The sequence below is a fragment of the Arachis hypogaea genome, chromosome 2 (genome assembly GCF_003086295.3).
Source record: "Arachis hypogaea cultivar Tifrunner chromosome 2, arahy.Tifrunner.gnm2.J5K5, whole genome shotgun sequence".
Taxonomy (NCBI): domain Eukaryota; kingdom Viridiplantae; phylum Streptophyta; class Magnoliopsida; order Fabales; family Fabaceae; genus Arachis; species Arachis hypogaea.
The window spans coordinates 99,845,025-99,872,733 of record NC_092037.1 but is presented as its reverse complement, the minus strand read 5'-3'; the positions used below and the strand labels follow the sequence as shown (position 1 = coordinate 99,872,733).

General features: G+C 35.0%; 3 protein-coding genes across 8 annotated transcripts; 1 reads left to right on the top strand and 2 right to left on the bottom strand.

Moving 5' to 3' along the window:
* Window positions 1-3,519: 3,519 nt before the first annotated feature.
* LOC112756633 (uncharacterized) lies at window positions 3,520-6,741 on the bottom strand. 4 transcript variants are annotated; one of them, XM_025805273.3, is made up of 9 exons: window positions 6,379-6,741; window positions 6,027-6,093; window positions 5,844-5,872; window positions 5,550-5,758; window positions 5,121-5,239; window positions 4,886-4,981; window positions 4,724-4,806; window positions 4,353-4,506; window positions 3,520-4,068 (listed from the first exon to the last, which is right to left on the bottom strand). In XM_025805273.3, exons 1-8 carry the CDS (start codon window positions 6,583-6,585, stop codon window positions 4,396-4,398), a joined length of 921 nt encoding a protein of 306 aa, XP_025661058.1. In that variant the 5' UTR covers window positions 6,586-6,741; the 3' UTR covers window positions 3,520-4,068; window positions 4,353-4,395. The 4 variants fall into 4 exon arrangements, with proteins under 4 accessions (XP_025661058.1, XP_025661042.1, XP_025661069.1 ...); XM_025805257.3 differs by having other exon boundaries at window positions 4,731-4,806; XM_025805284.3 differs by having other exon boundaries at window positions 4,353-4,498; window positions 4,731-4,806.
* Window positions 6,742-7,979: 1,238 nt separating this feature from the next.
* On the bottom strand, window positions 7,980-24,561 carry LOC112756620 (rRNA biogenesis protein RRP5). Of its 3 annotated transcripts, none has more exons than XR_011874732.1 (40): window positions 24,253-24,557; window positions 23,913-24,136; window positions 23,263-23,403; window positions 22,928-23,098; window positions 22,473-22,572; window positions 22,249-22,364; window positions 22,020-22,142; window positions 21,835-21,906; window positions 21,059-21,151; window positions 20,614-20,727; window positions 20,351-20,473; window positions 19,995-20,180; window positions 19,795-19,869; window positions 19,349-19,485; window positions 18,705-18,839; window positions 18,287-18,432; window positions 18,139-18,204; window positions 17,594-17,700; window positions 17,388-17,468; window positions 17,206-17,280; window positions 17,015-17,116; window positions 16,217-16,385; window positions 15,968-16,116; window positions 15,578-15,661; window positions 15,368-15,468; window positions 14,861-15,005; window positions 14,614-14,688; window positions 14,274-14,421; window positions 13,269-13,893; window positions 12,631-12,691; window positions 11,327-11,472; window positions 11,064-11,247; window positions 10,794-10,892; window positions 9,868-10,238; window positions 9,614-9,803; window positions 9,378-9,474; window positions 9,135-9,290; window positions 8,831-9,061; window positions 8,661-8,744; window positions 7,980-8,564 (listed from the first exon to the last, which is right to left on the bottom strand). XR_011874732.1 is itself a non-coding variant. In XM_025805240.2 (40 exons), exons 1-40 carry the CDS (start codon window positions 24,443-24,445, stop codon window positions 8,457-8,459), a joined length of 5,790 nt encoding a protein of 1,929 aa, XP_025661025.1. In that variant the 5' UTR covers window positions 24,446-24,561; the 3' UTR covers window positions 7,980-8,456. The 3 variants fall into 3 exon arrangements, 2 of the variants coding, with proteins under 2 accessions (XP_025661025.1, XP_072077832.1); XM_025805240.2 differs by having other exon boundaries at window positions 9,614-9,790; window positions 24,253-24,561; XM_072221731.1 differs by having other exon boundaries at window positions 9,614-9,790; window positions 23,263-23,390; window positions 24,253-24,520.
* Window positions 24,562-24,695: 134 nt separating this feature from the next.
* On the top strand, window positions 24,696-27,438 carry LOC112756664 (serine/arginine-rich SC35-like splicing factor SCL30A). The gene is made up of 6 exons (XM_025805291.3): window positions 24,696-24,839; window positions 25,148-25,311; window positions 25,720-25,797; window positions 26,481-26,645; window positions 26,763-26,873; window positions 26,986-27,438. The coding sequence occupies exons 2-6, from the start codon at window positions 25,163-25,165 to the stop codon at window positions 27,125-27,127; spliced, it is 645 nt and encodes a 214-aa protein (XP_025661076.1). The 5' UTR covers window positions 24,696-24,839; window positions 25,148-25,162; the 3' UTR covers window positions 27,128-27,438.
* The last annotated feature ends 271 nt before the right edge of the window (window positions 27,439-27,709 follow it).

Genomic DNA, 27,709 nt, shown 5'->3' with positions numbered 1-27,709 from the left:
CCAAAGGATTTAAGAAAATACACCCAAAATTCGTTGAAGTACATCTTATGCATAATTCAGAACTCTTTCTCTTTCTCCTCCTCATCTTCTGCTGCTTCTTCTTCTTCAAAAACGATTTTACCATGAAAAATCGAAAAAAACGAGAAAACAGAGAGAAAAGACGTAAATGAAGAAGAAGAAGAAGAAGAAGAAGAAGAAGAAGAGGAAAACGAGGAAGAAGAACGTGCAGAAACGAAAGAAAAGGAGAAGAAGAAGAGTAAGAGGAAGAAGAACGTGCAGCAAGAAGAATAAGAAGAATTTCAGAAACCATGAAAATCGAAAAAAAAAACGAAGAGGAAGAGGAAGAGGAAGAGGAAGAGGAAGGCGAAGAAGAAGAAGAAGAGAAGAAGAAGAAGAAGAAGACGAAGAGGAACCGTTTGAGTGGGGCGCGTGTAGTTACACTCCATTCAAAATGAGTTAATGCGCGTGTTAATGAAGTTTGGACTGATAACTTGTAAAACTTGTACGGCCTTTTTACTTGTATGTGTAGCAGGCCCCATTTTTAAAAAGATGCAATTAATATCTTTGAAAGATAAGATATATCACTAAAAGATTAGCATAAAAAAGATAGGCCAAACTGCAAAATCTTCCATTTTAATTAAGGAACCCAGATTTCTTAATTACCTTGTGTTCCAAGCAACTTTACAAAACACAAACACTTCACTTGATAGGGTTTTTCTATTTTCACCTAATCAACAATTCTCTGTTATTGTTGCATTCTACTGAGTACGATGATGTTTTGTGTTCCAAAGTCTTCAACTTTTGTTCCTCCCAAGAAATCTTCAGATGTTGCCAACAAAATGGTACCCAAAAAAAGAGTTTTTTCCTCTTCAGAATTATCCCGCCATGTTGATGGATTCAACAACAACAGTAACAGTGTTGTTCTTGATTCTCGTGCCAACAAGAGAGCTAAGGTGGAAAAGAGTGAAGAAAATTCAAGCATGAAGAAGGGTACTTCTACTGATGCAGTAAAGGAACGTGAAGAAGAGAAGAAGAAACGAAGTTCTTCGGGTATGGATGAATTCAAGAATACGCAATGTTCAGTAACGCTGAAAAGGTTATTGGTTCATCCAGATGGAGTGTATTTCAAGAAAGGAAAGGCTTTGATGGATTTGGAGAGGATTAAGCGGAAGCTGTGGAACAATTTGTACAACGAAACTGATCAATTTGCTGCTGATATCAGAACGGTGTTTCACAATGTCATGTCCCAGTACCCCTCGGGGCATGAAGTTCATCGAACCGCCGCAAAGTTAAGTGATCTTTTCGAGACAAAGTGGAAGAATTTGGAGGGAAGATGGCTAGCTGAGAAGGAAAACAAGTTAGAGAAAGAAGAGCCAAAGCCAAATTCAAAGCCTTTGAAATCGAATGCAGAGGAGAAAAGGAAAAAACTTGCTGAAGCTATTGCCAAAGCTAAATTGGTATTGGAGAAGAAGAAAACCAATGAAGCTGCACAACGGAACAGGGTTTACTTGCAAAGGAAGAAACAGAGGGAGATGATGCAGAGAATGGAGAGAACAGTTTTCTTTGATGATGCTTTCAAGTCCTTTCAGGATTTGGAAAACTTGTGTGGCCATTCACTGACACATTATTGCACAAAGGGAAATCCATTGTTGAAGAACCTTACAGGTTTGGTTCTTAGGGAAGAAGATTTTGAAGACAACAACTTTCTTAGTGAGGATTTGGAAGAAGTTGTTTTCTGATATTGTTCAATTTTGAGTAGTATTTGATTGTAGTTAATTTGGAATTGACTTGAAACAATTGTAAGTATTTTTATGTTGGCATCAATGACATTGTTTATATGTTTATATTCATCAATGTTACTCTCATCAGTGCTACCTCCTTTACTGCGTGAACTATCAATTGGAGGCCATTAGGCTATTTATGATAAAATTGTGAAAGAATAGGAAAAGAAAAGATGAAGAAATTTTATTAATTGTTGATTGATTGAATTGAATTGAATTATAAAGGTAAAACTAAATATGTATAGAACATTGGCCTAAGAAAAATAAAAGATAAGATAAGATAAGAAAATAACATAAAAATAAGATAATAAAGACTAAATTTGTTGGGTTGAATTTGTGAGCTACTGAGACTTCTTTTTTTTATTGTTATGGACTAAGGTGGAAGGATAGTTTAATAATTTACACATCTCCCATTGTTCCTCCCACATATTGTTTCCACTTTCCAGTGAGTGCTATACTCCCATCACTACAAGAGTTGAGGATCGATTGATTTGTCTGATACAGGACATCCACACTGTAGCCTGAGACATCTTCAAATCAGCTACAGTGAGAAACTGGTGAGCTCTGAAGCATTCATGAATACAGCGAGTGTGTGAAGAGCCTCCAAAGGAAGGTTGGATCTTTCACACTTGATGTTGGAATGCAAGGGACTTGCCCACCTCACCTCCCTCCAAACTTTAACTATTCTGTTTTATGATAATGATATATTTGAATGTATTTAATAAGAAAATGTGACAGATTTAAACTTACTTGAAGGAGTTTTTGCTAATTAATATGAGAGATTAAAAAATAAAGAATAATAGAATCTTATGTAGCATGCATAAGTAGGCCTAATAATGTAGTAGTAAGAGTGTTAACATGTATAAGTTGTAAAATTTCAATATTTGTAAATGAAAATTTTCATAATTATTATTATTATTATGACACTTCTAATATATATATATATATATATATATATATATATATATATATATATATATATATATATATATATATATATATATATATATATTGTATTTAATTAGTACTTTTATATATTAATTAAATAATAATAGATAAGAATTTTTTTATTTTTTTAAAATTTTTTACCAAAAGATGATTGGTTTATTTCCAAATTTTGCCAAGTAAACAAAATTGCTGACATGGCATCGTTAGAAAGGAAAATATGGCTTAAACACAATATAGAAAAACTTAGGTATCAAACTTTTATATATAAAAATAGATTTGTTTGCAAACACAACTCCTCGGGCGACTGAAGACGACGCCTTGAATCAGTTTACACCAAAATTTTATAACTATGCTAGCATGGATCTTGTCACCAACCTTGATGCACAAAAATTTTGTTCAGAAAAAGGGTAGTTTCAAAATTAGTTGTTACTTTTAGGTGAAGCCAGGCAAGAGCTAAAAAAGGAGGCTCGATTATGTATTCCTTCCATCATTTGTCCACTTTACATACATAAGAATTCATGTGTGGTTATTGGTAATGCTCACAATGTTCATTTCTAGATATTCTACACCAGCATAGACACCTTTATTACAAGTAATTTAACGACAAATTCAAACGTTTGACATAAAAATCCAGAACAAACCAAATTTCTACTTGAACCAAAAGTAGAGTTACTCAGAATGAGGAACTAAAATAAGAGGTAACAAAGAGGTTCTGGCATTCAACGCAATTTCAAACAGATGCACAATATACTGGATAGAGAAAAAAAGATTAGAAAATTGAGCATCATAGTTTCATTTTAATACTTTTGGGGTTTGTTAAATTAATTGCATTTGAACACACAATTCACAACGTTACATCGTCTAATACGTCAGAAAAACAAAATATTTATGATAACTAAAACTTACAGCCCAAAAGGAAAAAACAAAAATGGGCAGAAGAATAGTAAGAATACAGGTTCCTATTTCCTTTCTAATACTCAATCTGGTAAATTAAAAGCTGAATACTAGTAATGTGTTGGTGGCTAAACACATTTAAAAAACTATACTACCACATCATAGATAATGGTGGTAGCTTCCAAGAGCCAAAAACTTCAGAACTTCATTCGAAGAACATGTTATCAATCTACATCAGGCAAGTGTCACATCTGCACTTTGTTATACGTCTTAACCCATGATCAAACGCTACATCTGGTTAATCTTCTTCAGTGCCAAAAGGGGTCCTCGATAGCAGATTACTTGTAGTTTCCCAGAGCTTAAGTGCTAAACCAGCATCTCTTGAAAGTATTGAAGGTTCAATAGTCCTACCTATTCCCCCAAAGAAGTAAGCTCCAGAAGTTCCCTGAAATCAATATTAAGCTAACTATACTCCATAATCCATACATGATTATAATAAATGATCAAATGCAACACAAGAAAAGTGTAACATGTATGCACTTTGCATGTATGCATACATGCGAAAGAGCTACAGTAAAATTAACACAACAAAAAGAACAGAATCTTTCAATTCATTGTTGTGAACCTTGATATTAATTTCCTACTTTATGAGAAAATTTTTGTTTATTTCCAAAGTTAATGTGGACCAAAAAAAAGAAACCTAATTAGTCCCATGAAAAGTGTACTTACTGGTGGCGCAAGGGCAGCATCAATTATGGAACTGACCCCATATTCAGGGGATTGCAAAAGGCCCAGATACTTCAGTACAAAGTGTGCCGACAAGGAAAGGAGGGATGGAACTTCTCTCAAAATATTTGTTTGTACAACTCCAGGATCTGCAGCACTAATGTCAACAATATGGAAACTGAATGTTAACAATAATAAAGCTTAAACACAACTTTTAACACACATAATTAAATTTTCTAGTTTAACTCATGAAAGCTGGAGAAGTAAATGGAAAAACAGAAGAAAAGTACAACATAGCACTTGGGAACAGCATTTTCGTAGAGCACTAGGAAATAAGACCAACAAAGGGAAACGTAAGTAAGAAGATTTGTAACTGCATACGCGACAAAGATCTGGTGAGATTTTTCCCTCAAGCGTAGCTGTCGATGAAGCTCAAAGGTGAAGAGGAGAAGGAACACTTCAACAAATTATATTCTAGTTAGGAATTAGGTTAAAGACATAAAATAAGCTGCATAAATTCACCAAATATAGCTTACATTTAGAATACTCATAGATGTTTGCATATGGATATTGCATATAACTCAAAAATCTTTTCCCAGATACAGTTCGATCATCAACCTGCATATCAGTAACTGAAGAACAGAGCCTGAGCAGGGTTTGTAGGAGAAGCACTGTGATCTAATTGAGAAGATTCGAACTCATGCAACATAGTCACCAAACAAAAATATAGATAAAAAGTACGGATTATAATAATTAATTAACTATACATACCATTTCGATGAGTAAAGGATGTGACATTCACAATTCTGGAAGATACATTACTGCTTTCGAGAAGTGGTAACAAAAGGTTTGTCAAAACAAATGCACCAATGTAATTTGTACCGATCATCCTGGGAGGAATGGCTTGAATCATTCATCGATTTCAAAAATTACTATTAATTATAAAACTAAGACGCCAGACAAATGTGAAGTGTATGAGTACAAAACAGCTATTTACTCTGGATCAAGGACCCAGAAAATAAATTCATTTTTGCTACACTTCCATGCGTCTTTCCCTGTTTTGGTAGCACAAAGTTCATGTTGATCATACATTATAAACATTGCCTCCAGAGGCTTTACAATTATTAACTAACATAAAACCTAATTAATACAATGAGTGAATGTTAGGGGAGATCAAAAAGAGAGAGAAGTGTTTATTACTGATCATATCCATCAGCTGTGGTTCTAGGTGAAGTTGCAAGTATTCCAGCACAATTTATCAATAGTTGTATTGAGCTGTGCAAATCAGAGTCCGACAGCCATTGCTGCAAGGACTTTCTGAACAATATTATTGATTCAACTGATGACAGGTCTACCTGAAAAGCTTTGAGGTGCGCATTTCTATTACAAGCTTTGATCTTTCTTTCCGCCTATCAAACAATCAGAACACCCATAAAAAATTTACGGCGAGGTTGGAAATCACCACCATGATCTCATAATGTGTATAAAAGGTACCTCAAGCAACAACTGCTGCGATCGCCCAACTGCATTCACAACTAGAATCTTAGGCACACATTGCATAGACTAGGATTACAAGTTATTTGTTCACGGACAATGCAATCTATTTCTAGCATGATTATTAAAACCCCAAAATAATAATAAGAGGGGATTGAGAAAGACATAAGCATAAATAATTACCAAGCACAACAACATATCCTTCTTTGGAAAGTTCATAAGCAGTATAAAATCCCAGGCCAGATGTTGCCTACACCAACAAAACAAACCCAAATCATATAATATAACAAAATTTCCATAACCAAAGAGAATGGCATGTACTTTAAATTCAATGGCACATATCATCAAACACATAGGATGCATGATTCTTCATGAACCAAAACTTTAGAAAATATAAATCCAATAAAAATATAAGTTAACTTTTATGCATTGTAACATACATCTAATCATGTATGATTAGATATAAAAAATTAATTCCAAAATTGGCATAAAATAATCAACTTTTGATTTTGAAGCCAAAGAGAAGAAGACTTACACCTGTGACCACAGCAACGGGCCTAACAGGAACTACACAAGGGGAACATCTGTAATATGATTTAGGTCGTTGGGAACAGAAGAAATCTTTGATTAATTGGTGATGAGAAAAGACAATGGAAAAGGTCCAAAGCAATCCCATTCTCCAGAATTGCATGGAGAAAAGGAAGAGGAGAGTTCTCCAAAGCTCCTTCACCAGCGAAATCATGGCCAAGTTTTTTCCTTGTGATTCCTTTCAGGAAGAAGACAACAAAAAAGTGTTACTATTATACATGACTGAGTAAAATTGAAAGAGAATACAAAGAGTCAAAGAATGACATAATGATATTAGTTATGGATCTTATAACCGAAAATAGATGCTCTCACTTGCTAAAAAAAATTGAAGGAATAAAATATGATCTTTTAACTTTTTAGTTTTTATTGTGTTCTCTGTTATATTTTTTTTATTTCACTTATAAAATTAATGGTGAAATTATTCTTTATTTCTTTTATTATTAAAAAAATTGAGAGGGTTCGTTCCCTTTAATAAGTGATAAAAGGGTGGATAGTTATAAAAAATAGATCAAGTTGACAATTTTGTCCATATTTATTCTCCATCTCTGTAATTATGAATTTATATTATGGACTTGGATGAAAAGAACATATTTATATGGAACCCACACTTATAATTTTCACTTGTTACTATTTTGTTTCTATAACTAAACAAAAGGAGAATAGCATATTTTAGGAGAATGTAAATTTTTTTGGGAATATTTAAAATTTAAAAAGAATTTTAATTACTAAAAATAGTAAATTTTTTCCACCTATAATGAGAGTATAAATTTAGCTAAAATGTATCTTAAAGTAAATGTTAAAAATTATTATGTATAAGAAGTTCTGCATTCAACAGAGTTTCAAAAATATGCACAATATATTGGGCAGAGCAAAAAAAGATTAAAAAATTGAGTAAATTAAATTTTAAAGTGATTCTTGAAATAGAAATTCACAAAATACATTAATTTGGTCCATGACTTACCATTTGTACCGTTTAGGACTTTAGATTTCCGACATTGTAAAAAATGCACCAAGTTGGTCCCTTGCCTTATTCTCGACCATTTACCCTTGCCGCCAGCAGTGACATGGCACTGAAAAGGATACAAGAGGATTATCCACAAAGAACCATTTCTCCTTCGCTCAACAACTTCAATCGCACATACAATTCAGGGTACTAACAAAATACACCAAGCCAAATCGTTCCACCAAACAAACCCTAGACAACAGTTATAGACCAGAGGATTTTGTCGCGCAAGTGTTTAAGTTCAGAAAAAGAAAAAGACGATCAAGTGATCACAAACGTTGAGGTTACAAAGTTTTAACTCTTTCTTGTTAAACGACGTCAAAAACCATACGTCTTTATTTCGTGGTATACTACGTGGCACTGATTTGCCATGTCACTGCCGGCGGCAAATCTAAATAGCCGGAAATAAGACAAGAGACCAACTCGGTGCATTTTTTACAATATTAAGGACCTAAACGGTGCAATTGATAAATCAAGGACCAAATCCGTGCACTTCGTCAATCCGAGAACGATTTTGGAGTTTAACTCAAAATTGAGCATTTACAGTCCATTTTAATTTTTTGGGGTCTGTGAAATTAATTGTATTCGAATACACAATTCAAAACGTTACATTGTCTAATACGAAGGACAACGGGCAAAATTTGGTAAATGAGGCTGATGAACAACAAATGGACAAAATATTTATGATAACTAAAACTTACAGCCCAAAAGAAAAAGCAAAACTGGGCAGAAAAATAGTAAGAATACAGGTTTCTATTTCCTTTCTAATACTCGATCTAACCACCAAACTTGGTGACTGGCCAAAACACTTCTTTCCCGTACACATTTGATGGATCTAATGGATATCCCGAACTCATTAAACATGCTCTCACGTAGTCAAATTATGGTGAACACGTTTTTTGCTCCAACAAACACTGAAATCTTGTTTTCTCTGTGATTTGTGAAGACATGTTAGCCTCAACTCAAGGACTCAACAATGGCTGCAAGCTGAGAAATTCGAAGCCAGTGCAGTGATGGTTGTATCAAGCCAGAGTATTCTCGACATATTCCATTGCCTTCTGTTTCACGGATTCAATTCGTTCTTCATCACCTTGGGACTTCTCATAATCAAGATATTTTTTAAATAAAAACTGCCAATCAAGACAACAACGACTAGTTAAGCTAAAAGGAAAGAGAGTAAAACCAAGATCAGTAAACGGGGATGGGGAATGTATATGAGTACACACCTTCATCTTCTTTGGTGGTAGGCTCAGAGTAATTGCCCTTTCAAAAAGTGCACGAATTACATCTGCATCTTTGTGTTGAATCTCCTGTTAAAAGTACAGGGGAATGTTAGCTTCAGATTGATACTAATAAAGTAATAATACAGACAGAATATTTGTGATGAAGGGTATACTTGATCTAGATAGACACTCCACAAGTCTGTTCTCTTTGGGTATTCCCGTAAAATTCCTTCGAACAATGATCGTCCTCTGTCTGGAACCCCAATCTTGAATTCTTGAATGGCTGCCTGGGAAATAAATTTAATATGCTTGCGCCTTGGTAGGCTTAACAAAGCACGGTTGATAACAGGTTGAACTCCATCCTGGTTTTGCTTCAAAAGACTTTGTACACGTCTCAACCAAACCTAAAATCCAGTGCAGAGTAAGTTGCATACATTTTTTTTATTATGAAGTTTGTTTTATTTGAACACACAATACCTTGCAAGAATGCTTGAACTTCTTTGTCATTTTATTGAGAAGTTCATCAGCCAAGTTTTGTTGTTCAGTCCTCTCATACAGTCCCAAAAGTGCTAGATATACTTTTTTGGGATCATTGTACTGCAGAGCTCGTTGAAAAACTTTCATAAGAGCCTCCTACATACAGATTTTAGGTAAGGATACAGCAAGATAGAACATCAGAGACCGATGTAGTGAATTTAAATTGCACACACTCTCTCTTACCTCTTTAGGATTTCCAAATTTATTTTCTAAATTAAAGAAAGCCTTCCAGATGTTGAGCTTCTCATCCTCTTCTCTAATATTTATTGTCCGCAAAGCCCTATAAAATTTTGGAAGCAGAACAGGACGACAAATTCAGATGACGGGAAAAATACAGAATGATGAATTACTGTGCAAACCATTTATGCGGAGTGTCTATGAGGGGGTTGTTGGAAATTCAAGGCACCAATTGTATGTACCTTTCAGCAATAGAGCGGGCTTTCTCAACATCAGCCAAAGAAATCACGAAGTCCATATATTTTATCCAGATGAAACTGCTATTAGGAGAGCTTCTAACCAGCTTTTCAAACTCATCAGCTGTTCTTGGTACATCCTCCTCCAGTAGTCTTTCCTCTGCAGCCCTTATCTGTTTCTCCCTGTACAGTATGGCTGCTATGTATTAAAAGTTGAAAATAATAAAAACTCATATCAGCATTCCATGTATTACACTCACCTTTCTTCCTTTGCTTTTTTCTTTTCGCGCCTCTTTTTCTTTTCATCTATTGTGCCTTCATCATTCGAATGCTCTTCACTTTGGCGATTGGTGTTATTTATATCAATTTTGTCTAAGTCATCAAGGGAAACATCTAATGGTGGAATGGACGCCCTTTCTTCTGCTTGTGGAAGAATTGGGAGTTGATCAATTTCATCTAAAATTTCCATATCAGAGGTTCCAGGAACACTGCTAGTCATTAAATCCATAGATGTCATTCTATCAGCAAGAGGTTCATCTGATTGTTGATCTGAAGGTATTCCATGTGCATCTTCATCTCTCATATATGAATTCTTCATTCCCAGAGAAATTCTCTGTTTTACTTCATCCACCTGATATAAGGAAAAATGCATGTAAAGCGAAAATGATCAAGCATGAAGCTATGTGGTGTAGTACAACCAAGTCAAGTATGCCAATATCATGATTCATTGATTCTATGTAATTTTTTTGGCATGGCTTCAATTGTTTGATTGTAAAAAGGGTTTGCAATAAACACACTTGTCTGTAATTCTGAATGGCAGTTATCTAGCACTCTAGTTGGTGGACCAAATTTTGAGATAAATTGGATGGTTTAGAGTCTAAATAAGTTAATAAATAGCATAACTGTGTTCCAGAAGATTCATCTTTTATTAAAAAATATATATATATTGAGAACAAATTAAACCATTCTGTCTTCATTATAATGCGCACCTGAACCATTAACACATAACCTGACTGGAGATGAATAAGTTACAGAAAATATAGATAGATTTTCAAGCTAGACCTTTCCAAGCATACAACATACATGGAGCTATTCGCTTTAACTGGGTAGAAGTTTTGGTGCCAATTAAAGCACACGAAGAAGGCTATTTCCAATATCATACTTGAAGTTTATGGACATGAATTACCTTCAATACTCTTGCATTTACATGCTGTCCAACTCTATACTCTGTTTCAATGTTCTCAATAGTATCATCAGAAACTTCTGATATATGGCACAATCCAACCTAAACATAGAAGGAGCATATCAAAGTGAGTTAACAGAACCAAGTTATCACTAATATTTTCTTTTTTTTCTATAAAAAGCACATGAGTGATAGAATACATTTTAACTTGACCACAAGATTTCATATTACAAATACATGGACCACAAATGGATTCAAAGAATGTCAAAATACCATGTTTGTGTCATCAACTGTAATGAATAAACCATATGGCTCAATACGCTTAATCCTTCCAGATATTACATCTCCAACTTGAAATTTACTCAAATCCAGAATTTCAAAATTGGATTTCCTGGGACCACTTGATGTCCTCAATGTAACTTCAACACGATTTAAAAGGGGCTCCACGGATATAACCCTGTTAGTTGCAATCTTAGTACATCTCTTCGTTTACATCATATTAGAAAATGGAGAGAAACAAAATGTGAGATGCTTACCTGCCAACTACAAGCTTTCCAACAGGAAATTCTTTCTCAGGATCTTTGACAAACTCATTGGACAAATTACATAGAAGAATTTTCGCATCAATCTTTCGTGAAAGTGAAATGAAGCAACCTTTTGGTGTGACATTCTTAACATAACCCTAGCCAAAAGAAGACATTTATTCAAATAAAAACCTTAATCCAAATTGTGAAATCCAATGTTCAGGTAAAAGTTCAAAGAGAAAAAACAAACAGCTCACACCACAATCCACACTCAGATTTAGCAACCAAATCTCAAGATGGCAGATCATCACAGAGAGCAACACTTAAAAGTACCAATATTACAACAGGTGAAATAGCATTACTGATTTAGAAGTTTTGCAACTGCTTTATGAATCTTATTAAGTATACAAATAAAAAATCGAAAAGTAATATGGTTTTGAAATTAAGTCTCAGAACCTTCATCAATATATTTAAATCAACAGCAACTAGCAATCATGTACTGCACCAATCCTATTTATATATTTGAGTGGCTGATAAAGTCAAATTCACAGTCTATTACACCAAGACATTCTTAAAATAGACAATAAAATACTACAAATGAAACTCTAGTTTTTTAACGAGATATGGTAACTAGAGAATTTTAGGTCATCGTGTAATCAAAATGCAAAACATTATATATCACAAGATAATCACCAAAAAAAAAGAGCACTTGCATTTAGAAAAGGTGAATGTACTCTTTATACAGAAGGAAATTGCAGAAGAGAAAAAAATATTACAAAATTAAGAAATCCATTTAGTCATGAACTAAAGACAACGTAAAAGGTAAGTTGAGCAAAATCATCAAAACTCCCAATCTCCAAGGGGCTATCTTTATTTGTAACAAGTATCTGATGTTGCTTTATTTAGCAATTCAAGTTGTACATCTCAGCTTCCCAACAAAATTGAATAAGAAAATGAAGGCAACATCGAGCAATTAATCCCAACAATCATGTAAAGTTATCATGAAGAAAAGTTCAACTCAAGCACACAAGTGAAGAACAATCCTTTAAAGAGTAACAATTTAAAAAGCAATAGCAAATGCTAGCCCATTAAAAATTTTCATCTTCAAAAATCATCGAAGTTTTTATACAGAGATAATATTTGGCACCTCAAAATAACAGAGTATCACTAGCCATGTAAATGATGAATACTACCAGCTTTTAACAGCCCAAACTCGATCTAACAAGACTAAGTGCATATCCCAGATTAAAGAAGCTCAAGCACAGCCCTAAAAAGAAGGCAATCAATAATAACTTCTGAAGAAATGAAACTAGTACCTTTACAACCATATCAGGATGAATATCTTCAATCATCTCCACACATTTACCATTATCATGCCTGAGAAACCATTATTAATAATATTCAACACAATCAACAATAACAACATTATTAATAGAAGAATGTCATAGAAATCGTATCCAAATTAAAAAATAGATAAACAAAATTTACCCATCATTGCAATAAATTCAAAAGTGGACGCATGCAGCAAACATACACAAGAACAGAAAATCAATTCTTTCAAGATCCATACCATAGATATTGTGATTCAAAATCAAATTTGACGGAAAAAGAGTTGTTTAATTTCAAAGTATAGATTAATTAGCATAAGTAAAGAATATACATCCAAAGTAAAGCCATTCAAGAGGAGGATAGTCCTTTTATAAAAAACTACATTATATAGGCAGACTAAAAAAGAACTTCCCAACAAATGATAAAGTTGAGATGAATTGATTTGTTGGGATATGAATGATGGAATATATGTTCTTAATGTCTTAAAAAGGATACACTGAATAATTTTAATTGTACAAATGAAAGAAAAACGAATAAATATATTGAGAGACGCATTCAGAGTTCAGACACGTGAATTTAATAGTGACTGCAATAAATAACGGGCTATGGATTAGTAGTTACTTACCCAGTGCTTTGAACATCTTCAGAATCTTGAGAAAGCATCCCTCTTGAAGAACATAATGATAAGTCGACATGAACAGTACCCCTGACAGTTTGACTGACTTCAAGAACTACACATTTGACAAACTGCCCTTCATGATATCCAGATAATGGGTCAGGCACCCATGTATCTGTGAGCTCAGTAAAGTGGACCTTCCCATAGATATATGGACCAATTTGGACAAGCAACCCACCAACACCTGAAAGTATTTTAGAAATCCTACCGCCTAAAATATCTCCTTCATGAATATACATTGTTAATTCCGCATGCACAACATTGTTTTGTGGCTCATCACTAGTTCTGCACGGGAGAGTAGATAAGGGACGTTGAATTAACCGCATTAGTTTCTTGTCCAAGTTAATACTCACAACATAACCAGAAACAAGTTGTCCAACATGAAATCGATTCTGGAAATCTTGAAGCTCTCTGGGTTCAAAAGCACTATCAAGAACATGTAGCTGGGCACTAACATTTCGAGATATCGCCAACCAGACCCATTCACTTTCTACTTTATATACATAACCAGCAACACATTGCCCAATTTCAAAGTCAAGATTACCAGATTCATTTTCTCCGATGTCACTGGAACCTGCATTGAATTAGAGGATTAAATACTAAAAATTGAAAGATAATGAGAAAATTTAACATTAATAAAAGAACAATGTTTTTTTTTTAAGGAAAAAAATTAAACAGACAGGATTCCCAAATTGCAACATAGAATACCAAACCAAAGCTAAACAAAAGTGGGAGAGAAAATGGAATTGCCTAATTTGCAATTAACAAATAACTGATGTCAGTAAATACAACTTCAGATACGAAATGATACTGCACACTATGTTGCTGCATTCAAAACAAAAACAAATTACTAGTCATTGAAGTTCACAAGCCTTAATCTATACCCCCCTACTTATGCAGTGGCCAAAATTTTCAATAATTCATATCCTTTTCAATTTACTAGGAAAAACTTGCCTGCAATTATTTTAGGTTTGACTGACAACTCCCAGCCCTTTCTGTAGCTATCTTTTTCATTAGGCTTTGCAACAATTCTTGCTGTCACTGTTTGCCCTATTTTATAGCAGGAAAACGGATTTTCCAAATCATTTACATCATCATGTACCTGTCAGAAGATAGGAAAAAGAGTAGTTAAAAATATGCTAATAAAAAGCAAACGAGAAATGGGATAAGCATTGGGACATGTCTACAATAGAAGGATGGTGGAAGCCCCATACATTGGGCTACCCGTTTTAGATAACAAGACTACAAATGAAAATGCTAATTCAAATAGAAACAAGAAACAAAATAGAAGTACCTCCGATATGTGCACCCTGCCATGTAGACCAATACCGAACTTAACTTTAAGTTCAAGAGATCTGATTTCAGTAATCTGCGAAAATTCATGAAACACGTTCCTTTAGTGTACAAGTCACAAGACCAAAGACTACAAAAATTTGAATAAGAAATTCTAGCCACGATCACATTCAATACATACAAGAGATAGCATATGAAAATGACAACAAAGAATCAACAAGATCAATGAACAAAACAAACCCACATACCTCTGCCTCAACCAGAGACCCAACATTATAGATAGACCTTTTCTTCGCTCTTTTGGAACTAGATGTCTCGTTAGCATCATTAAGAAGTAAAAGCAACCTTCCTGAAGTTTCAGGACTTGGAAAAGCCATAACAGTAGCCACAACACTGACCAAGTAAATCATGCTAAGTATGAGGTGAAGCATTATAATTAAGAAACATAAAATATCAACAAAAAATGGAATGCATAAAAGTGCATATACGTCATCTTTTAAACCATTGAAATATATTCAAAAAATCATGTCTAATATACTCCAGTGACATTTCAATACCCGTTGTTGGACATGAACATTCTCAAATACCAATTACCATATTCAATCAGAATTCTCCTAAGCATCAACCGGCATGAAGGAGAGAAGTGAGGGTTTGCATGATGACAACACTAATACATAGCAATTCTAATGCCATGGTAGAACAGGATAAAATAAACATGAATGGACGAGCAAATAGCTTCAACCCATTTTCCTCACCTCTGTCCATTTAGGAACTTTTTCTGGGGGAACCTTTGAGTATTATAGTCAGAAATGGATGCATATCCTATGATGTAATTATTCTCCGGTATTGATACGACCTGATTTGGAGATAATAATTTAGATATAGGACGTTAATATGTATTTAAAAAGCAGCAAAAAAAAAGCCTTCACTAGAAGGCTAACTTGAATGAAAATGTGAACACTTGCCAAGTAGTTTTCTTTGACAATCTCCACTACTGCATTTACCGTCTGATGCAACACCAAGTCCTTCAGTGACTCTCTTCGACGTTTCTGGTATAGAAGGCATGCATGACATTAATATGGACAAATAGTCAAGAAGGAATGATGGTAGGGGACTCGTGCAACAGGCCTCCCATTCAGGGAAAAAAGACCTTACCGATAACCAAATATAAAACCCCATCTCTTTTCTATCTGTAGTGGACAAACCAGGATTATAGAGAAGAAAGAACATAATAGAGACAGAGAGAAAACTAAATCTCAGGTCTCCATGCCATTAAATTTTCATTAAATTTTTTTCTCAACTCTTCTCAGCCATGTTCAACACAAATGTAAAACAGCAGGGAGAGTAAGCTGAACCTTTTTGGTGGAATGACTTATGGAGCTTCTTTCTTCAGATCTTTTAACGAATTCTGGTTTTAGAGTTAAATCTACAAGCCGTTCTGTTTTCGCAACATCAAGAACCACTGCTTTCACAACGGAGCCTTTCGCCAAGGTAGTTCCTGCCACTACAAGATTATATTGCAATAAGTAGTAGTAGCTGCACTTAACTAAGAATCACCCAACTTGTAATGCTCGGTAACTAAATGACATAGATGAGGAACTTACACTGGTAAGTGGTGATAAAACCAAAAACATCATTATACTTCTCAAAGCTTACAACAATTCCCACATCTTTAACATCCTCGACTTTACCTTCAGCAACTGCACCAAAGCTAAATCCTTCATCCCACTTCAAATCAGATGCACCATAGCCCATGTTTTGCAGCTTAGAAATCTACGTTCAGAGACACAGGATTAGATGCATTACATAAGCGGTTGATGTAATAGTGATTCCTGAGAGGAAATCAGAGAGAAAAATATGATGACAACAGGCTAATAAAAAAATCACAGAACATAGATATAAACATTTAGGAAATGTTATTATATTAAAACACAGACTGTTACAAAGACTGCTACAGGAAAAAGCAGAGAGACAGTAAGTACAAATTAAAATATTTAGATTTCTCTGCAACCACCCCCCACCCCCCCAAAAAAAAAAAGAAAAAAGAAAAAAGAGGACACATTGAAATCATCTACTTATGAGAAACAGCAAGTATGTCAAAATGAGTTTTTAACTTTTGTAGATTAAAAAACAATAAAATCAAATGTAGATGAGCAATAACATAGGCAAAGTACACCAATTTTGTTAAAATATTGGACCCGGGCGGTAATTGTAATGCACTAACACATTACCTGTTATTACACTGATACTTCATTATTGCATCTATAAACAAGGGTAACCATGCACGTGTGCATGAACAAGTTGTATACAATGTATAACATATATATTAGAATTTAAAATTATAAATGACATTGCATAAAAATAATATTAGGGGAATGTGGTGATTAACTAAATATCCATGCCTTTTCATCCATAATAAAGTAGTCTTGAAGAAAGGATGCATCTGTAGAAGAACATAATGTTTGCTTTAGTGAGAGTGTTACTCTGCCTCTTTCAGTATTGATCTGAAGAACAAACAAATTAAAGATTAAATATTATTTAACCTGCATTAGGTGTTTGCAAATATTGAATTTACCACCTGAAGTATACCAACCTCGGACACATTACTGCGGACGGATTGCCCAATCTGATAGGCTTCTAGAATATTGGTTTTCTGGTCATCAGCAGCCTATACAAAACTCAGTCATAAGATCAGACTATCATATGGAGAATACAAACATAAATAAACAGGAGAAAAAGAAAAGAAGGCAAGAAGGCAGTCATAGGAATGAATACCTTTTTCGATGGAGCCAAACCTGTAAAGGAACCAAGGAAACGGACAAAGCAGCCAGCCTCATTTATGTTGCAAATGTAGCCCTGCTCCAGACAAGATTCAATCAATTGATCATAGCAAGCAAGAAACAACAACAACAACAACAATAATAAAATGACATGCATATAAAAAAAATTGTACAAAAAGAAATTCATATATGTCGACTTACATGCACAACAGAGTTCAGATGCATCTGACTAATATCTGAAGGAATCTGCTGAGCAGATTTAATAAGCGAACTTTTGGCAGATAGAATCAAATTGCTCCCCTTAATATCTACATTGATTTTAGGAATTCAAAAAAAAAAAAAAATCACAAGTTAGCGAGATACCTTACCAACTTTATATATGATAATGGAACAATCTGCTTGATGCTGAAGCATCTAACTACTCAACTTACAAAGAAAACAAAAAAGGAAACACCACAAAAAAAATTCAATATAATGGCCTAGTTAAGTGGGTGAAAGGCCTCTCAAAAAAGTCCTGGAGAGATCAGGCCAAAAAACAAAATGAGGCATCCCAGACACTGCTGACTGCTAAGGAGACAAGATACTTATGCTCTAAGGTAAGAGAGCAAGAATGATGCATGCCAACCAGATAGGCCCCGGAGAGTGTGGTACCACCAATGAAAGAGACTCAGGGCGGAAAATGCAACGGGAGAGAAACAAGCCGCTAAAAATGCACAGAAACAAACTGCTATAGGTATCAAACATACCTAGAATCAGTAGTTGATCAAAACTATATCCAGGTTTTAATACAGATTTCATCAAATTAGCTTGCCCTGCATGAAACGTGGCTATAATCAGCAATGCAATTTTTTACGGAGCAATGGAAAGCCTATATCATGAATAAACAAATCATACCAAGATGATCTGCCAAGTGTTCCAAAGATATGGTACCCCACGAAAAACCACTTGCATTGACATAAACAACTACAGCATTTGTTGTTATTCTGTCAATAACTCCAGAAACAAGGCTGCCCAACCTAACCTTATCCTCCTCCGCAACCCTGCAATTTTGAAGTGTTGCGTTAATCATAGCTGGACATCCATCTAATAAGTTAACATAACAACTACAACAAATAGGCCTAATCCCGTTTGTTGGTGTTAGCTACATCAAATCAGCAGATAGATTCACATAAATCTTGAATGCATAAGTTGCATTTTTTACATTTGGTAGGTAAGATAAGATATCCTCCAGAAAGTGCAGCCACTAGTAAATAAATCAATTTAAATCAAACTGAGAGTAGAAGTGGGATAGAGAAAGTAAAGAGAATCATACCTTTTGGGCTTTATTATGAAACTAAGGTTGATCCTCCGTAAAGCAGAAATGGAGCTTATTACACGGCATTTGACAACTTGTCCAACATTATAAACTGCACCAGGATCAACTCCTGGCTCTAATCCAAGTTCAGACCTGCACTTTAATCAAAATAATACATCGAATTATAACAAGTCCTTCATTTTTTTTCACGAGGAGAGAAGCGGGGGTGGGGTGTGGGGGTGGTTGAAGAACACATACACTCACAGTCACATATGATAAGAGAGAACATTAATCCCCCCCCCCCCCCCCCGGGGACCCCACAATTGACTATAACAAACGCAAGCCTAAAATACAAAAATAAATTAGAAGGAATGTATCTGATAAGGGATTCAAATGAAATTGCCTAACATATAATTTACCTTGTTATGGAAATAAGAAAAACTGACTGATTTTGAATATTCCAACAATAAATCAATGGCATGTGAATTTATGTACATCTCAAATATGATGTTTATCATGAAAAAGTCAGAAAGGTGAAGAAATGAAGATGAAATTCATGTTCTTAAAAGAAGATCATATATTACTCAGGAAGCAACAGTAACCAATTCTGGTCACAGCTTGGAGGTTTTAAATTTGTAGAACAGATAAGTAGTAAGACTTGCCTTGGAGCAAATCCTTGAACCCCATTGTAAAACCGCACAAAACATCCATGGGCTTCAATCTTTGTTATCCATCCATGAGTTATCAAACCCTCAGTTGCATCCGTAAATGAACTAATAATTGGTAGTTTCGATTTAACCTGTAAAAGGACCATATATCTGAATCAGAATTGAATATGTGAGACCGATACTTCTGATGATTTTGATTCATTGCATGTGGTTCCTTTGAAAGGTTTGGTGAACACTTGCTAAGGGTCTGCTTTATTTCTTGTGAACCTTCCTTTTTGTATTCCATACATAACAATTTTTTTAGCAAAATATTTGTGTGGTTTTTTTTGTTTGGGGGGGAGGGGGGATATAATGGTAAGAACTTGAATCATCAATTTTTGTAAATCCTACATAATTGAACAAAGTGGAAGAGGAAAGAAGGTTTGTACTATCGAACATACAAGAGTTTTTTTGTGTGTAACCGTCACCATTTTCTTTTTGCGACCAAGCACACGAAATACTAATTCCGCTCCCACCTGTACCAAAATCCAGCCAGAGGATTCAGTTATGAAAATGTTTAGTCTGCCCCATGAGAGACTTACGGCCTATACATAACAAAAAATGACAATGCTAAAAAGCACATATATAACTAGAATGAAACCTTGAATTTCTTTCGAGGCTTTGTAATATCTAATTCAGACATATGATTAAGAGGACAGAGTGCCTTCACACCCCCAGGAATTTGCACTATAGCATGATCGTCGTCAACCCTGACTATCTTGGCCTTCACTACCATCCCCGGCATTGCATCAGAATGAGTGAACACAGATTCTTCAAGAGCACTAGCCTGCATGATATGAAATTCAGGAAATCATATCACTAAAAATGATACCGAAATATACAAATAGTCAAATAGTTAGAAACAGAATACATAGCGGAAGAGTAATGCTAACGCAAAAAGCATTGCAGTAATTGAACTATCATCTTCAACTTAGAATATGGAAGCAGAATGACAACCTTCAAACTTCCTATAGCAAGTCCTTCCAAAAGCCTTAATCCCTGAATACGAACTCGAACATGATTACCTTCCTTGTACTTTTTCTCAAGCTTTTGGATCTCTCCCTCATCAAAATCAACAATCTGTCAAGATCAATTTTAATTATCATTCACATTTTGTGTAATGTGGTAAGCCTTAATCACAATAGTTAGCTAACTTGATTCTCATCTGTAGTGAAAGAACTGTACTTTGTATCATTAATACTAGTCGAGAAAATACATACACTGACAAAAGCAGGAGCTGACTCTGGAATTGAAGGAACTTCAAGGAACAATCCTGCTCCTCTATCTACCCTGACAACTTTAGACTCATCATATATATCTCCAATGTTAACATGCTGCACAAGAGTTGATTACATTAAAAGGCACATTCATTTTTGGACTTCGCTAATAAATGGAGGGGGACTTGCGCCACTAAATTGGTATTACTTCACTGTATTTGTTTTTCTTTTTTCTTTTTTTTTCTTTTTTTTTTTGTGAGAGAATATTATCTTCAATTCTGAATATCCATAATCTGAACAGGGAAATATTAAACAAGAAATGTGACAGAACAAATACATTTGCAGGTTAATAATAGAGGAAAAAGGAATGGAAAAGAAAACTATTAATTCCACATTACATGAAACACCCACACCAAGAAGCACCAACATATATGATTCATATACTTACAAAGGGAGGAATCTTGTTATGAACAAGATGTGGATTAAGTGTCAAGCCAACAGCTCTACTTGATGGATCAATAAATAGAATTCGAGCAATAACCTAGAAAAATAACAAGGAACTTATGTAACTTCCAGTGGAAGTAATAGCCAATAGCATGATCGCACAACATCATAGACCATAAACAAAAAAGTCATGTCCTTGAACTTGTGTGAAGACACCTCTCATGATGAAGAATTAAAATATGAAGCTACAAGTACAAGAAACAACAAAGTTAACTTAGCGATGTATTACAACGAAAATAGAAATCCTAGCATGTCAACAAATGATGAGTATGTTTCTAAGTGAAGAGTGAATATAAATAAAACAAGGAGACTTTCTCTTTCTAAGAGGAAAAGATCTCACCCAAGTCCCAACAAAAAAAAAGAGTCATACTTTAACTCCAGATGTCAATGAAAAAGCATTCTAAACTGCATTTACCTACTACTGTATTGCTTTTCTTAAAATATCTTTGGTTTGTGTTTTCATTTTCTTTTTTCAGTTTTTATTTGTGTGTGTATGAAGAAAAAAAGTGAAACCAGGAAATAAAAACCGAATACAGGATTGCATTGTTTTACTATTTTCAATTTTTTCTTTACAAAATCCTAAAAGTAGAAAACATTTTATCAAATCAAATAGGCTCTAAGCTTTTATTTTCTCAGTTTCTTTTTTGGCAGATGTAACAGTTGAATTTCAGTGCAAAACAAGTTGCATTCACTGCATACAAATATCAAAATCAAAAGTACCTTCTGAGATTCACTGTATAAATCCTTCCAGTTTTTTGTAGGATAGCTTGTTTGCAAGTGAAACAGATCAACCTGCAATGGAAAAGTTCCAAAACTTAACTCTTAAATGCACTGGGTTTGTCTTGAAAATTTATTGGCTCTAAGTATACTGTATGCATTTACGGACAAAGTTAGGATAGGCTTACAGTTCCAGTGAAGTATGTGAGAAATGACAACATAACACCATTCTCAAGAATTGACTTCACACGTGCATTAACCATCATCCCTGGAACTAGAATATCAATTGATATACCTTTAAGATCCTTGGTCTGCATATAATGTACAAAGGAAATGACAATCAGAAGGGAAGGTGAGAATCATAAAGATAGAAAGAAAAGCCCAAAATTGAACATAACAAATAGAGAGGAATCTTACCACACTTTTGGACATTGTATCTGGGTCAGAACTCAAGTAAACCACCTTACGAACATTATCAACGCTCTTAACCAACCCTTGTATAAATTGCCCAATTTTTACCTCATTTCCCTGGCCTTCTCAGACAACAAAAGGGGGGGGGGGGGGGGGTAAAAACTATAAGAACAAGACCTAAACATGCTATACACGATAAAGAGGAATTCACAACAGTCGGGTGACATTACCAGTCAAGCTATTTTTTGGTAAGAATCCTGTGAAAGAAGGTAGACCAAAGTGAAGAATGTAACCATGATCTTCAATGCTTTTCACATATGCATCAAGAACCTACACGTATACAGTGCACAGAAGTTGCCAAAATTCATTTTTAAATAAATATAAGCCCAACAAAACCAGTGGCAAAAGATAAAAATGGATGAAGCATGTGTGCAGCGTGTGCAAAACCGTTACAAGTCATTTATGACCTACAAAATAGTTGCTCTAAACTTACCAGAGAGATTTAGTAAAAGGAAGTTGGATACTAAATCTTCTCAGTCCCCTTTATATATATATATATATATAGATTTTTCCTTCAATAACTTATGAAATGAGACTTTAAACCAGAAAAAAAATGGAGGCTTTTATATATATAAATAAAGAAAGGTTAACAACAAAATTACCGTATGTGAAAAAATTGGCTTACCATGCCTTCTTGAACAACATCTAAGTTCATGTTCTTGTGCAACAAAGAAAGACGCAAAGAAAGCCAAATTTTTCTACTTCCTTTATCCTTGTTGTCATGGTCCAATCTTACTACAACACAAGAAACCAGCTGTCCAACAGAGAATACACTAGAAAGGAAGCTTTCCCCAACCTGATGCCAGCAAGTGCATATCAGAGAGAAGCTCTAGTTGCAAAATAACAACAATGGCTTATAGAATATAGAACCATTACTCCAGAAAATGTAAGGACATTGAGAGGTAAAAAAATCGTACTTGATTGAAAAGGAAAAGAAAAAACAAATTCTTTTATACACACCTCGATTTCATTATCAAAAATAGGATCCACCACATCTGAACAATGAACTAAACCACGTAATCCCCCTGGTAAACTAATTACAAGGTCTTTCTCATTTACTTCAGCAACAGCTCCCCAAAGCTTCGTTCCTGGAGTTATATTCTGGCATACATGAGATCAAAGCATTTATCCACAACTCAGAGACAGACTAATAATAATAATAATAATAATAATAATAATAATAATAATAATAATAATAATAATAATAATAATTCGGTATAGCAGAAGCAAATCGATTCAAATAAATGGTATTTGTAAAGAGTAAGAATACAGCATGATTTTGAACTCTATGAAAGAAAGATCAGGCATATCAATGTACACAAAAGATTTTTTAAATTTAGTGTTTCAACAGTTAAGTTAATTCGTCATCTCACCAACACATACTCAGAATTTCCATATTTTGCAGACGCAGCTGATTGACATGGATACTATATGCACCGCTTTTTAGGAACTGCACTCTAAATTTTTCCACTCTCAAAAGCGGCACAAATAATTCAACATAATTTAGACATATAAACTAAATTACTACTAACTAGTAAGATTTCGATTGACATAAAAATTAGAAGGAAAAATAAAACATTCCTCCATTGAACAAAGCTTCTTCAACCTACCCCAAGAGTGATTTTATTGACGCGCTTCGGCAATTTCCCGGTGACAGTATCGCCGAAGAGCGTGCCCCAATCATCTGCAGCTTCATCTCTCTTCCTCAGCGTATTCTTCCCTTTCTTCCTATTCCACTTATTCAGCTTCTTCCTTTTATCAGAACCGAACTCGTCATAACCAAACACTTCACGGTCATCTCCATCATCCTTTCGCTTCGTCGGAACTTCTCTGCCTGAAAACATATAATGCAAAAACAAAACAAAACTTCACATCCAATCCAAACCAAGCAAAAGTTCAAACTCAAATGCAAAGCCAGACTCATAGAACGAAGCTTCTGGAAGTTTCGACCTCGAGGGAAATCAGGAACTTCGTCTTCCAGCTGCAAAGCTAGAGCTTCTGACTTCTTCTTCGCCGTTGCGGCGTCGTGTTGCTCTTCCCTCTTTGGTTTAGAAATTTTCTTAGACGATTTATCCATTCTTGGCTTGTTCTCTTTGTTGTTGCTGTTCTTCTTCTTCTGCGATTTTTTCGAGTTCGGTGCCATCTTCTATTATGTTTCTCAGCGCTGCGTTTAGAACACGGATTCAGGGTTTACGAACAAGGGTTTTAGGTTGCGAAGAAGAAGAAGAAGAAAAATAACACTAACTAGTAACTACACTTGTTAGAAACCATGCAACTAAGCACTTAATGGGTCCGGGTTGTTAAATTGGGCCGGGTCCTTATTGGGCCAGTTTTATTTAAAGTCCGAGCCCGATAAATTGATCCTCACGGTAACTGTGTGTCATTGGATGTACCGAATCGTAGCCAACATTGTGGAGAAGTTTCTCGAATATGGTAGAGCTACAAATATTTCAGGAATCAAAAGCCATTGTTTTTCTTCACCGTCACTTTTCTGCTATCTAACAAAACAAGAGCGCCAGAATCTCATCGTGAATAAGGTAAATATCGATCTTCCATTTGTGTTCTGATTTTTGTTGTTTCGTACTTGAATCCATCGGAAGATTGATATGGATATTCTTATTCTTTTCACAATTGTTGTTTCTTTTTTTTCTTTAAATCTTCTGTAGCTTTGGCATTCGATGGTTTACGATTAGCGTCTTCAAATTGCTATGATTGTATTCTCCTTTTATCTTCTAATGGATTGTTGTTGTTGATGTTGATGCTGATAATTTTCTATAGCTTCGAAATTTATCGTTTGAGGTTAGGTTTTTGTTTGCTTGTGTTGAATATGAATACATGAATGTAGGTGTGAAATTCCAGCATGAGAGGAAGAAGCTACAGCTACAGTCCATCGCCTCCAAGACGTTACAGCCATAGAAGGCGCAGTCCTAGCCCTAGGGGTCACTATAGAGGCCGTGGTAGGGATTTGCCAACAAGCCTTCTCGTTCGGAACCTTCACAAAGATTGCAGGTATGTTAGATCATGAGAGGATAATGAATTTTTAATCTTGTTGTATTTACAGTTATGATTTAAACAGTAATTGCTGTTCTTTTGCTATTCTGTGTATCAGGATCAGTATTATAAACTTTTGTGGTTTTCTGGCGCCAGTTTTCCGTGTTAATAATAAAGATCTATAATGTATTTTAGCATGTTTAGGTAATTTATTCTAGTTCTAGTAAAAGTAAAGTCATCACATAAAAAGTGCACAAAATCATCTTAATACAATTTCATCTTTTGGATCCAAAATTTACTTGTGTTAGTACCTGATGCATGTTTGGGTAATTAGATTCTACTCGTATTTTACCATGGAAGCTGTTCCTCCCCCCTTCTCAAAAGCTTTGAATAAGATCTTGATTATATAAAGCATTTGGTGTGCAGGCCAGAAGATTTACGTGGCCCATTTGGCCAATTTGGTCCACTGAAGGACGTTTATCTGCCTCGAGATTATTATACTGGGTAAGTTTCTTTCAGGTGGCCAAAGCTTGGCTACTTGTTTTGAAAGATTTTGAAGTCTCCTCCCTCCGTAAAATGATTTGTGTTGTGTTCTGCATTTTATTTTGAGGTGTTCTATAAACTAAATAAACTATGAACTCTAAAATATTAAGTTATTTTGTGTGGAGTTGGAAACTTTTTATGGTGGCTTTTTTCATCCCAAGTATTTAGTTATGCCACTTCATGCTCAATAAAAATTAATACTTCAATCATTTTTGTGGGAATTTGATTGTTTTATTTAAAGAGTTGAAGAGAAGAATGAAGTAATAAGAGTACTGTGTTGAAGAGAAGAGAGAAGTAATAAGAATGTCATGTTGAAGGCACCAATCAAGTAATAAGAGTTCTGTTCAAGGTGATATTAAGTGTACTGGAAGGTTCGGAAGGTTGAGTTTGTGTTCATTGTGAAGAAGTTCAAGTCTGAAGATTTTCCATCTCCATTATTATTTTGGCTTCTACAAGGTTAGCATTCATGCGGTGTTTATTATTGAATTATGTGGAGTGTCGAGCGTATGACTTGTAATAATTTGGAGTCAGAAACCCAGAATCATATTTGTGGATATCTGCAATCAATAATCCACCTTTGGTATGCAGGTGTATTCATGTTGCTCATTGCATGTGCTGTGTTTGACACCTATTTTATGGTACAGGGAGCCGCGTGGATTTGGGTTTGTTCAGTATGTAGATCCAGCTGATGCTGCTGATGCAAAGTATCACATGGATGGTCAAATTCTACTTGGTCGGGAACTAACTGTGGTATTTGCGGAGGAAAACAGAAAGAAACCCCAGGAAATGAGAGCCAGAGAACGTCGGAGGTAAGGAGATATGCAGGATGATTCATACATTGACTAGGCAATCGAAATTGCTTCTTCTTGTTCTATTCTCGTGTTGACTTACTTGTTATTATGTGTTCAATCTTTCTTGGTGTGTAGGTCATATGATTACAGATCTCCACGTCGATATTCTCGCTCTCCACGCTATGCTCGTACCTATTCTCGTAGTCCTGGTTATTCACCCTCTCCAGTTCGAAGGCGAAATTCCAGGTTTGACATTGAGTGTATTTGTTCTGTTTATTGTTTCCATGTGATTGCTTATATGTTTAGCAGTAGTTGCTTATTAAGATTCTAAGAAGCAGCTTCATTCGCTATGATACAGGTCAATCTCACCAAGATACAAAAGGTATAGGGACCGATCTTACTCCAGGTCACCTTATGGATCGAGAAGCCGCAGTCGAAGCAGGAGCTACAGTAGGAGTTACAGCAGGAGCTACAGTCGAAGCCCTAGCTACTCCAGGTGAAGTAAAGTATGCAAGCTCGATGAACACGACGGAAGATGTTGTAGTTTTTTAAGTTGCTGAATGAACGGGCTTTAGGGCGGGTGTTGTTGATATATTGTTAATGTTAGGATACGGATCCGTTTAGTTTAATCTCAGCTCTCTGGCTTAGGACTTATTGGTACTCTATCCTGCTTTATTTAACTGGTCGTTAGAACAGAAGCTTTGTTTTGCTTGTGTCATTTTAGCTTGAATATGGATTCTGAATATCGCCCCCGTTGTAATTTCTTCTCGTTTGTTTCTTCTGCAATGCGATCTGCTTGTGCCTTCACGAACCTGAATTTGGGTATTAGGAAAGCCTACTTTTGAAATGCAATTTCATGCATTCATCCGGAGTAGCCAAATAAAATGAGTTCTAGACATTCATTCAACTAAGAGATGAAAGCTAAGTTTGGCGAATGGCATAAGAAGGAACAAAGAAGATAATCTCTTGTATAATGCTTAAATGTAATCTCTAATAACTTGACGATCAAATGTTCAATTATATATTCGAAGAAAAACACTACTAGGTTGGTTTGAAGACATAAGGATACAAATTCGTTGACT

Coding starts and splice junctions, on each gene's coding strand:
- LOC112756633 (XM_025805257.3), bottom strand. CDS start 6,585: ATGATTTCGCTGGTGAAGGAGCTTTGGAGAACTCTCCTCTTCCTTTTC. Junction 5,759..5,843: donor CGCAGCAGTTGTTGCTTGAG/GTACCTTTTATA, acceptor ATTGTTTGATAG/GCGGAAAGAAAGATCAAAGC. Junction 4,807..4,885: donor CATCTATGAGTATTCTAAAT/GTAAGCTATATT, acceptor AATTTGTTGAAG/TGTTCCTTCTCCTCTTCACC.
- LOC112756620 (XM_025805240.2), bottom strand. CDS start 24,445: ATGGCACCGAACTCGAAAAAATCGCAGAAGAAGAAGAACAGCAACAAC. Junction 19,870..19,994: donor AGCCTCGAAAGAAATTCAAG/GTTTCATTCTAG, acceptor ATTTTGGTACAG/GTGGGAGCGGAATTAGTATT. Junction 10,893..11,063: donor CAGTTGATGACACAAACATG/GTATTTTGACAT, acceptor TTCTATGTTTAG/GTTGGATTGTGCCATATATC.
- LOC112756664 (XM_025805291.3), top strand. CDS start 25,163: ATGAGAGGAAGAAGCTACAGCTACAGTCCATCGCCTCCAAGACGTTAC. Junction 25,312..25,719: donor AACCTTCACAAAGATTGCAG/GTATGTTAGATC, acceptor TTTGGTGTGCAG/GCCAGAAGATTTACGTGGCC. Junction 26,646..26,762: donor AGAGCCAGAGAACGTCGGAG/GTAAGGAGATAT, acceptor CTTGGTGTGTAG/GTCATATGATTACAGATCTC.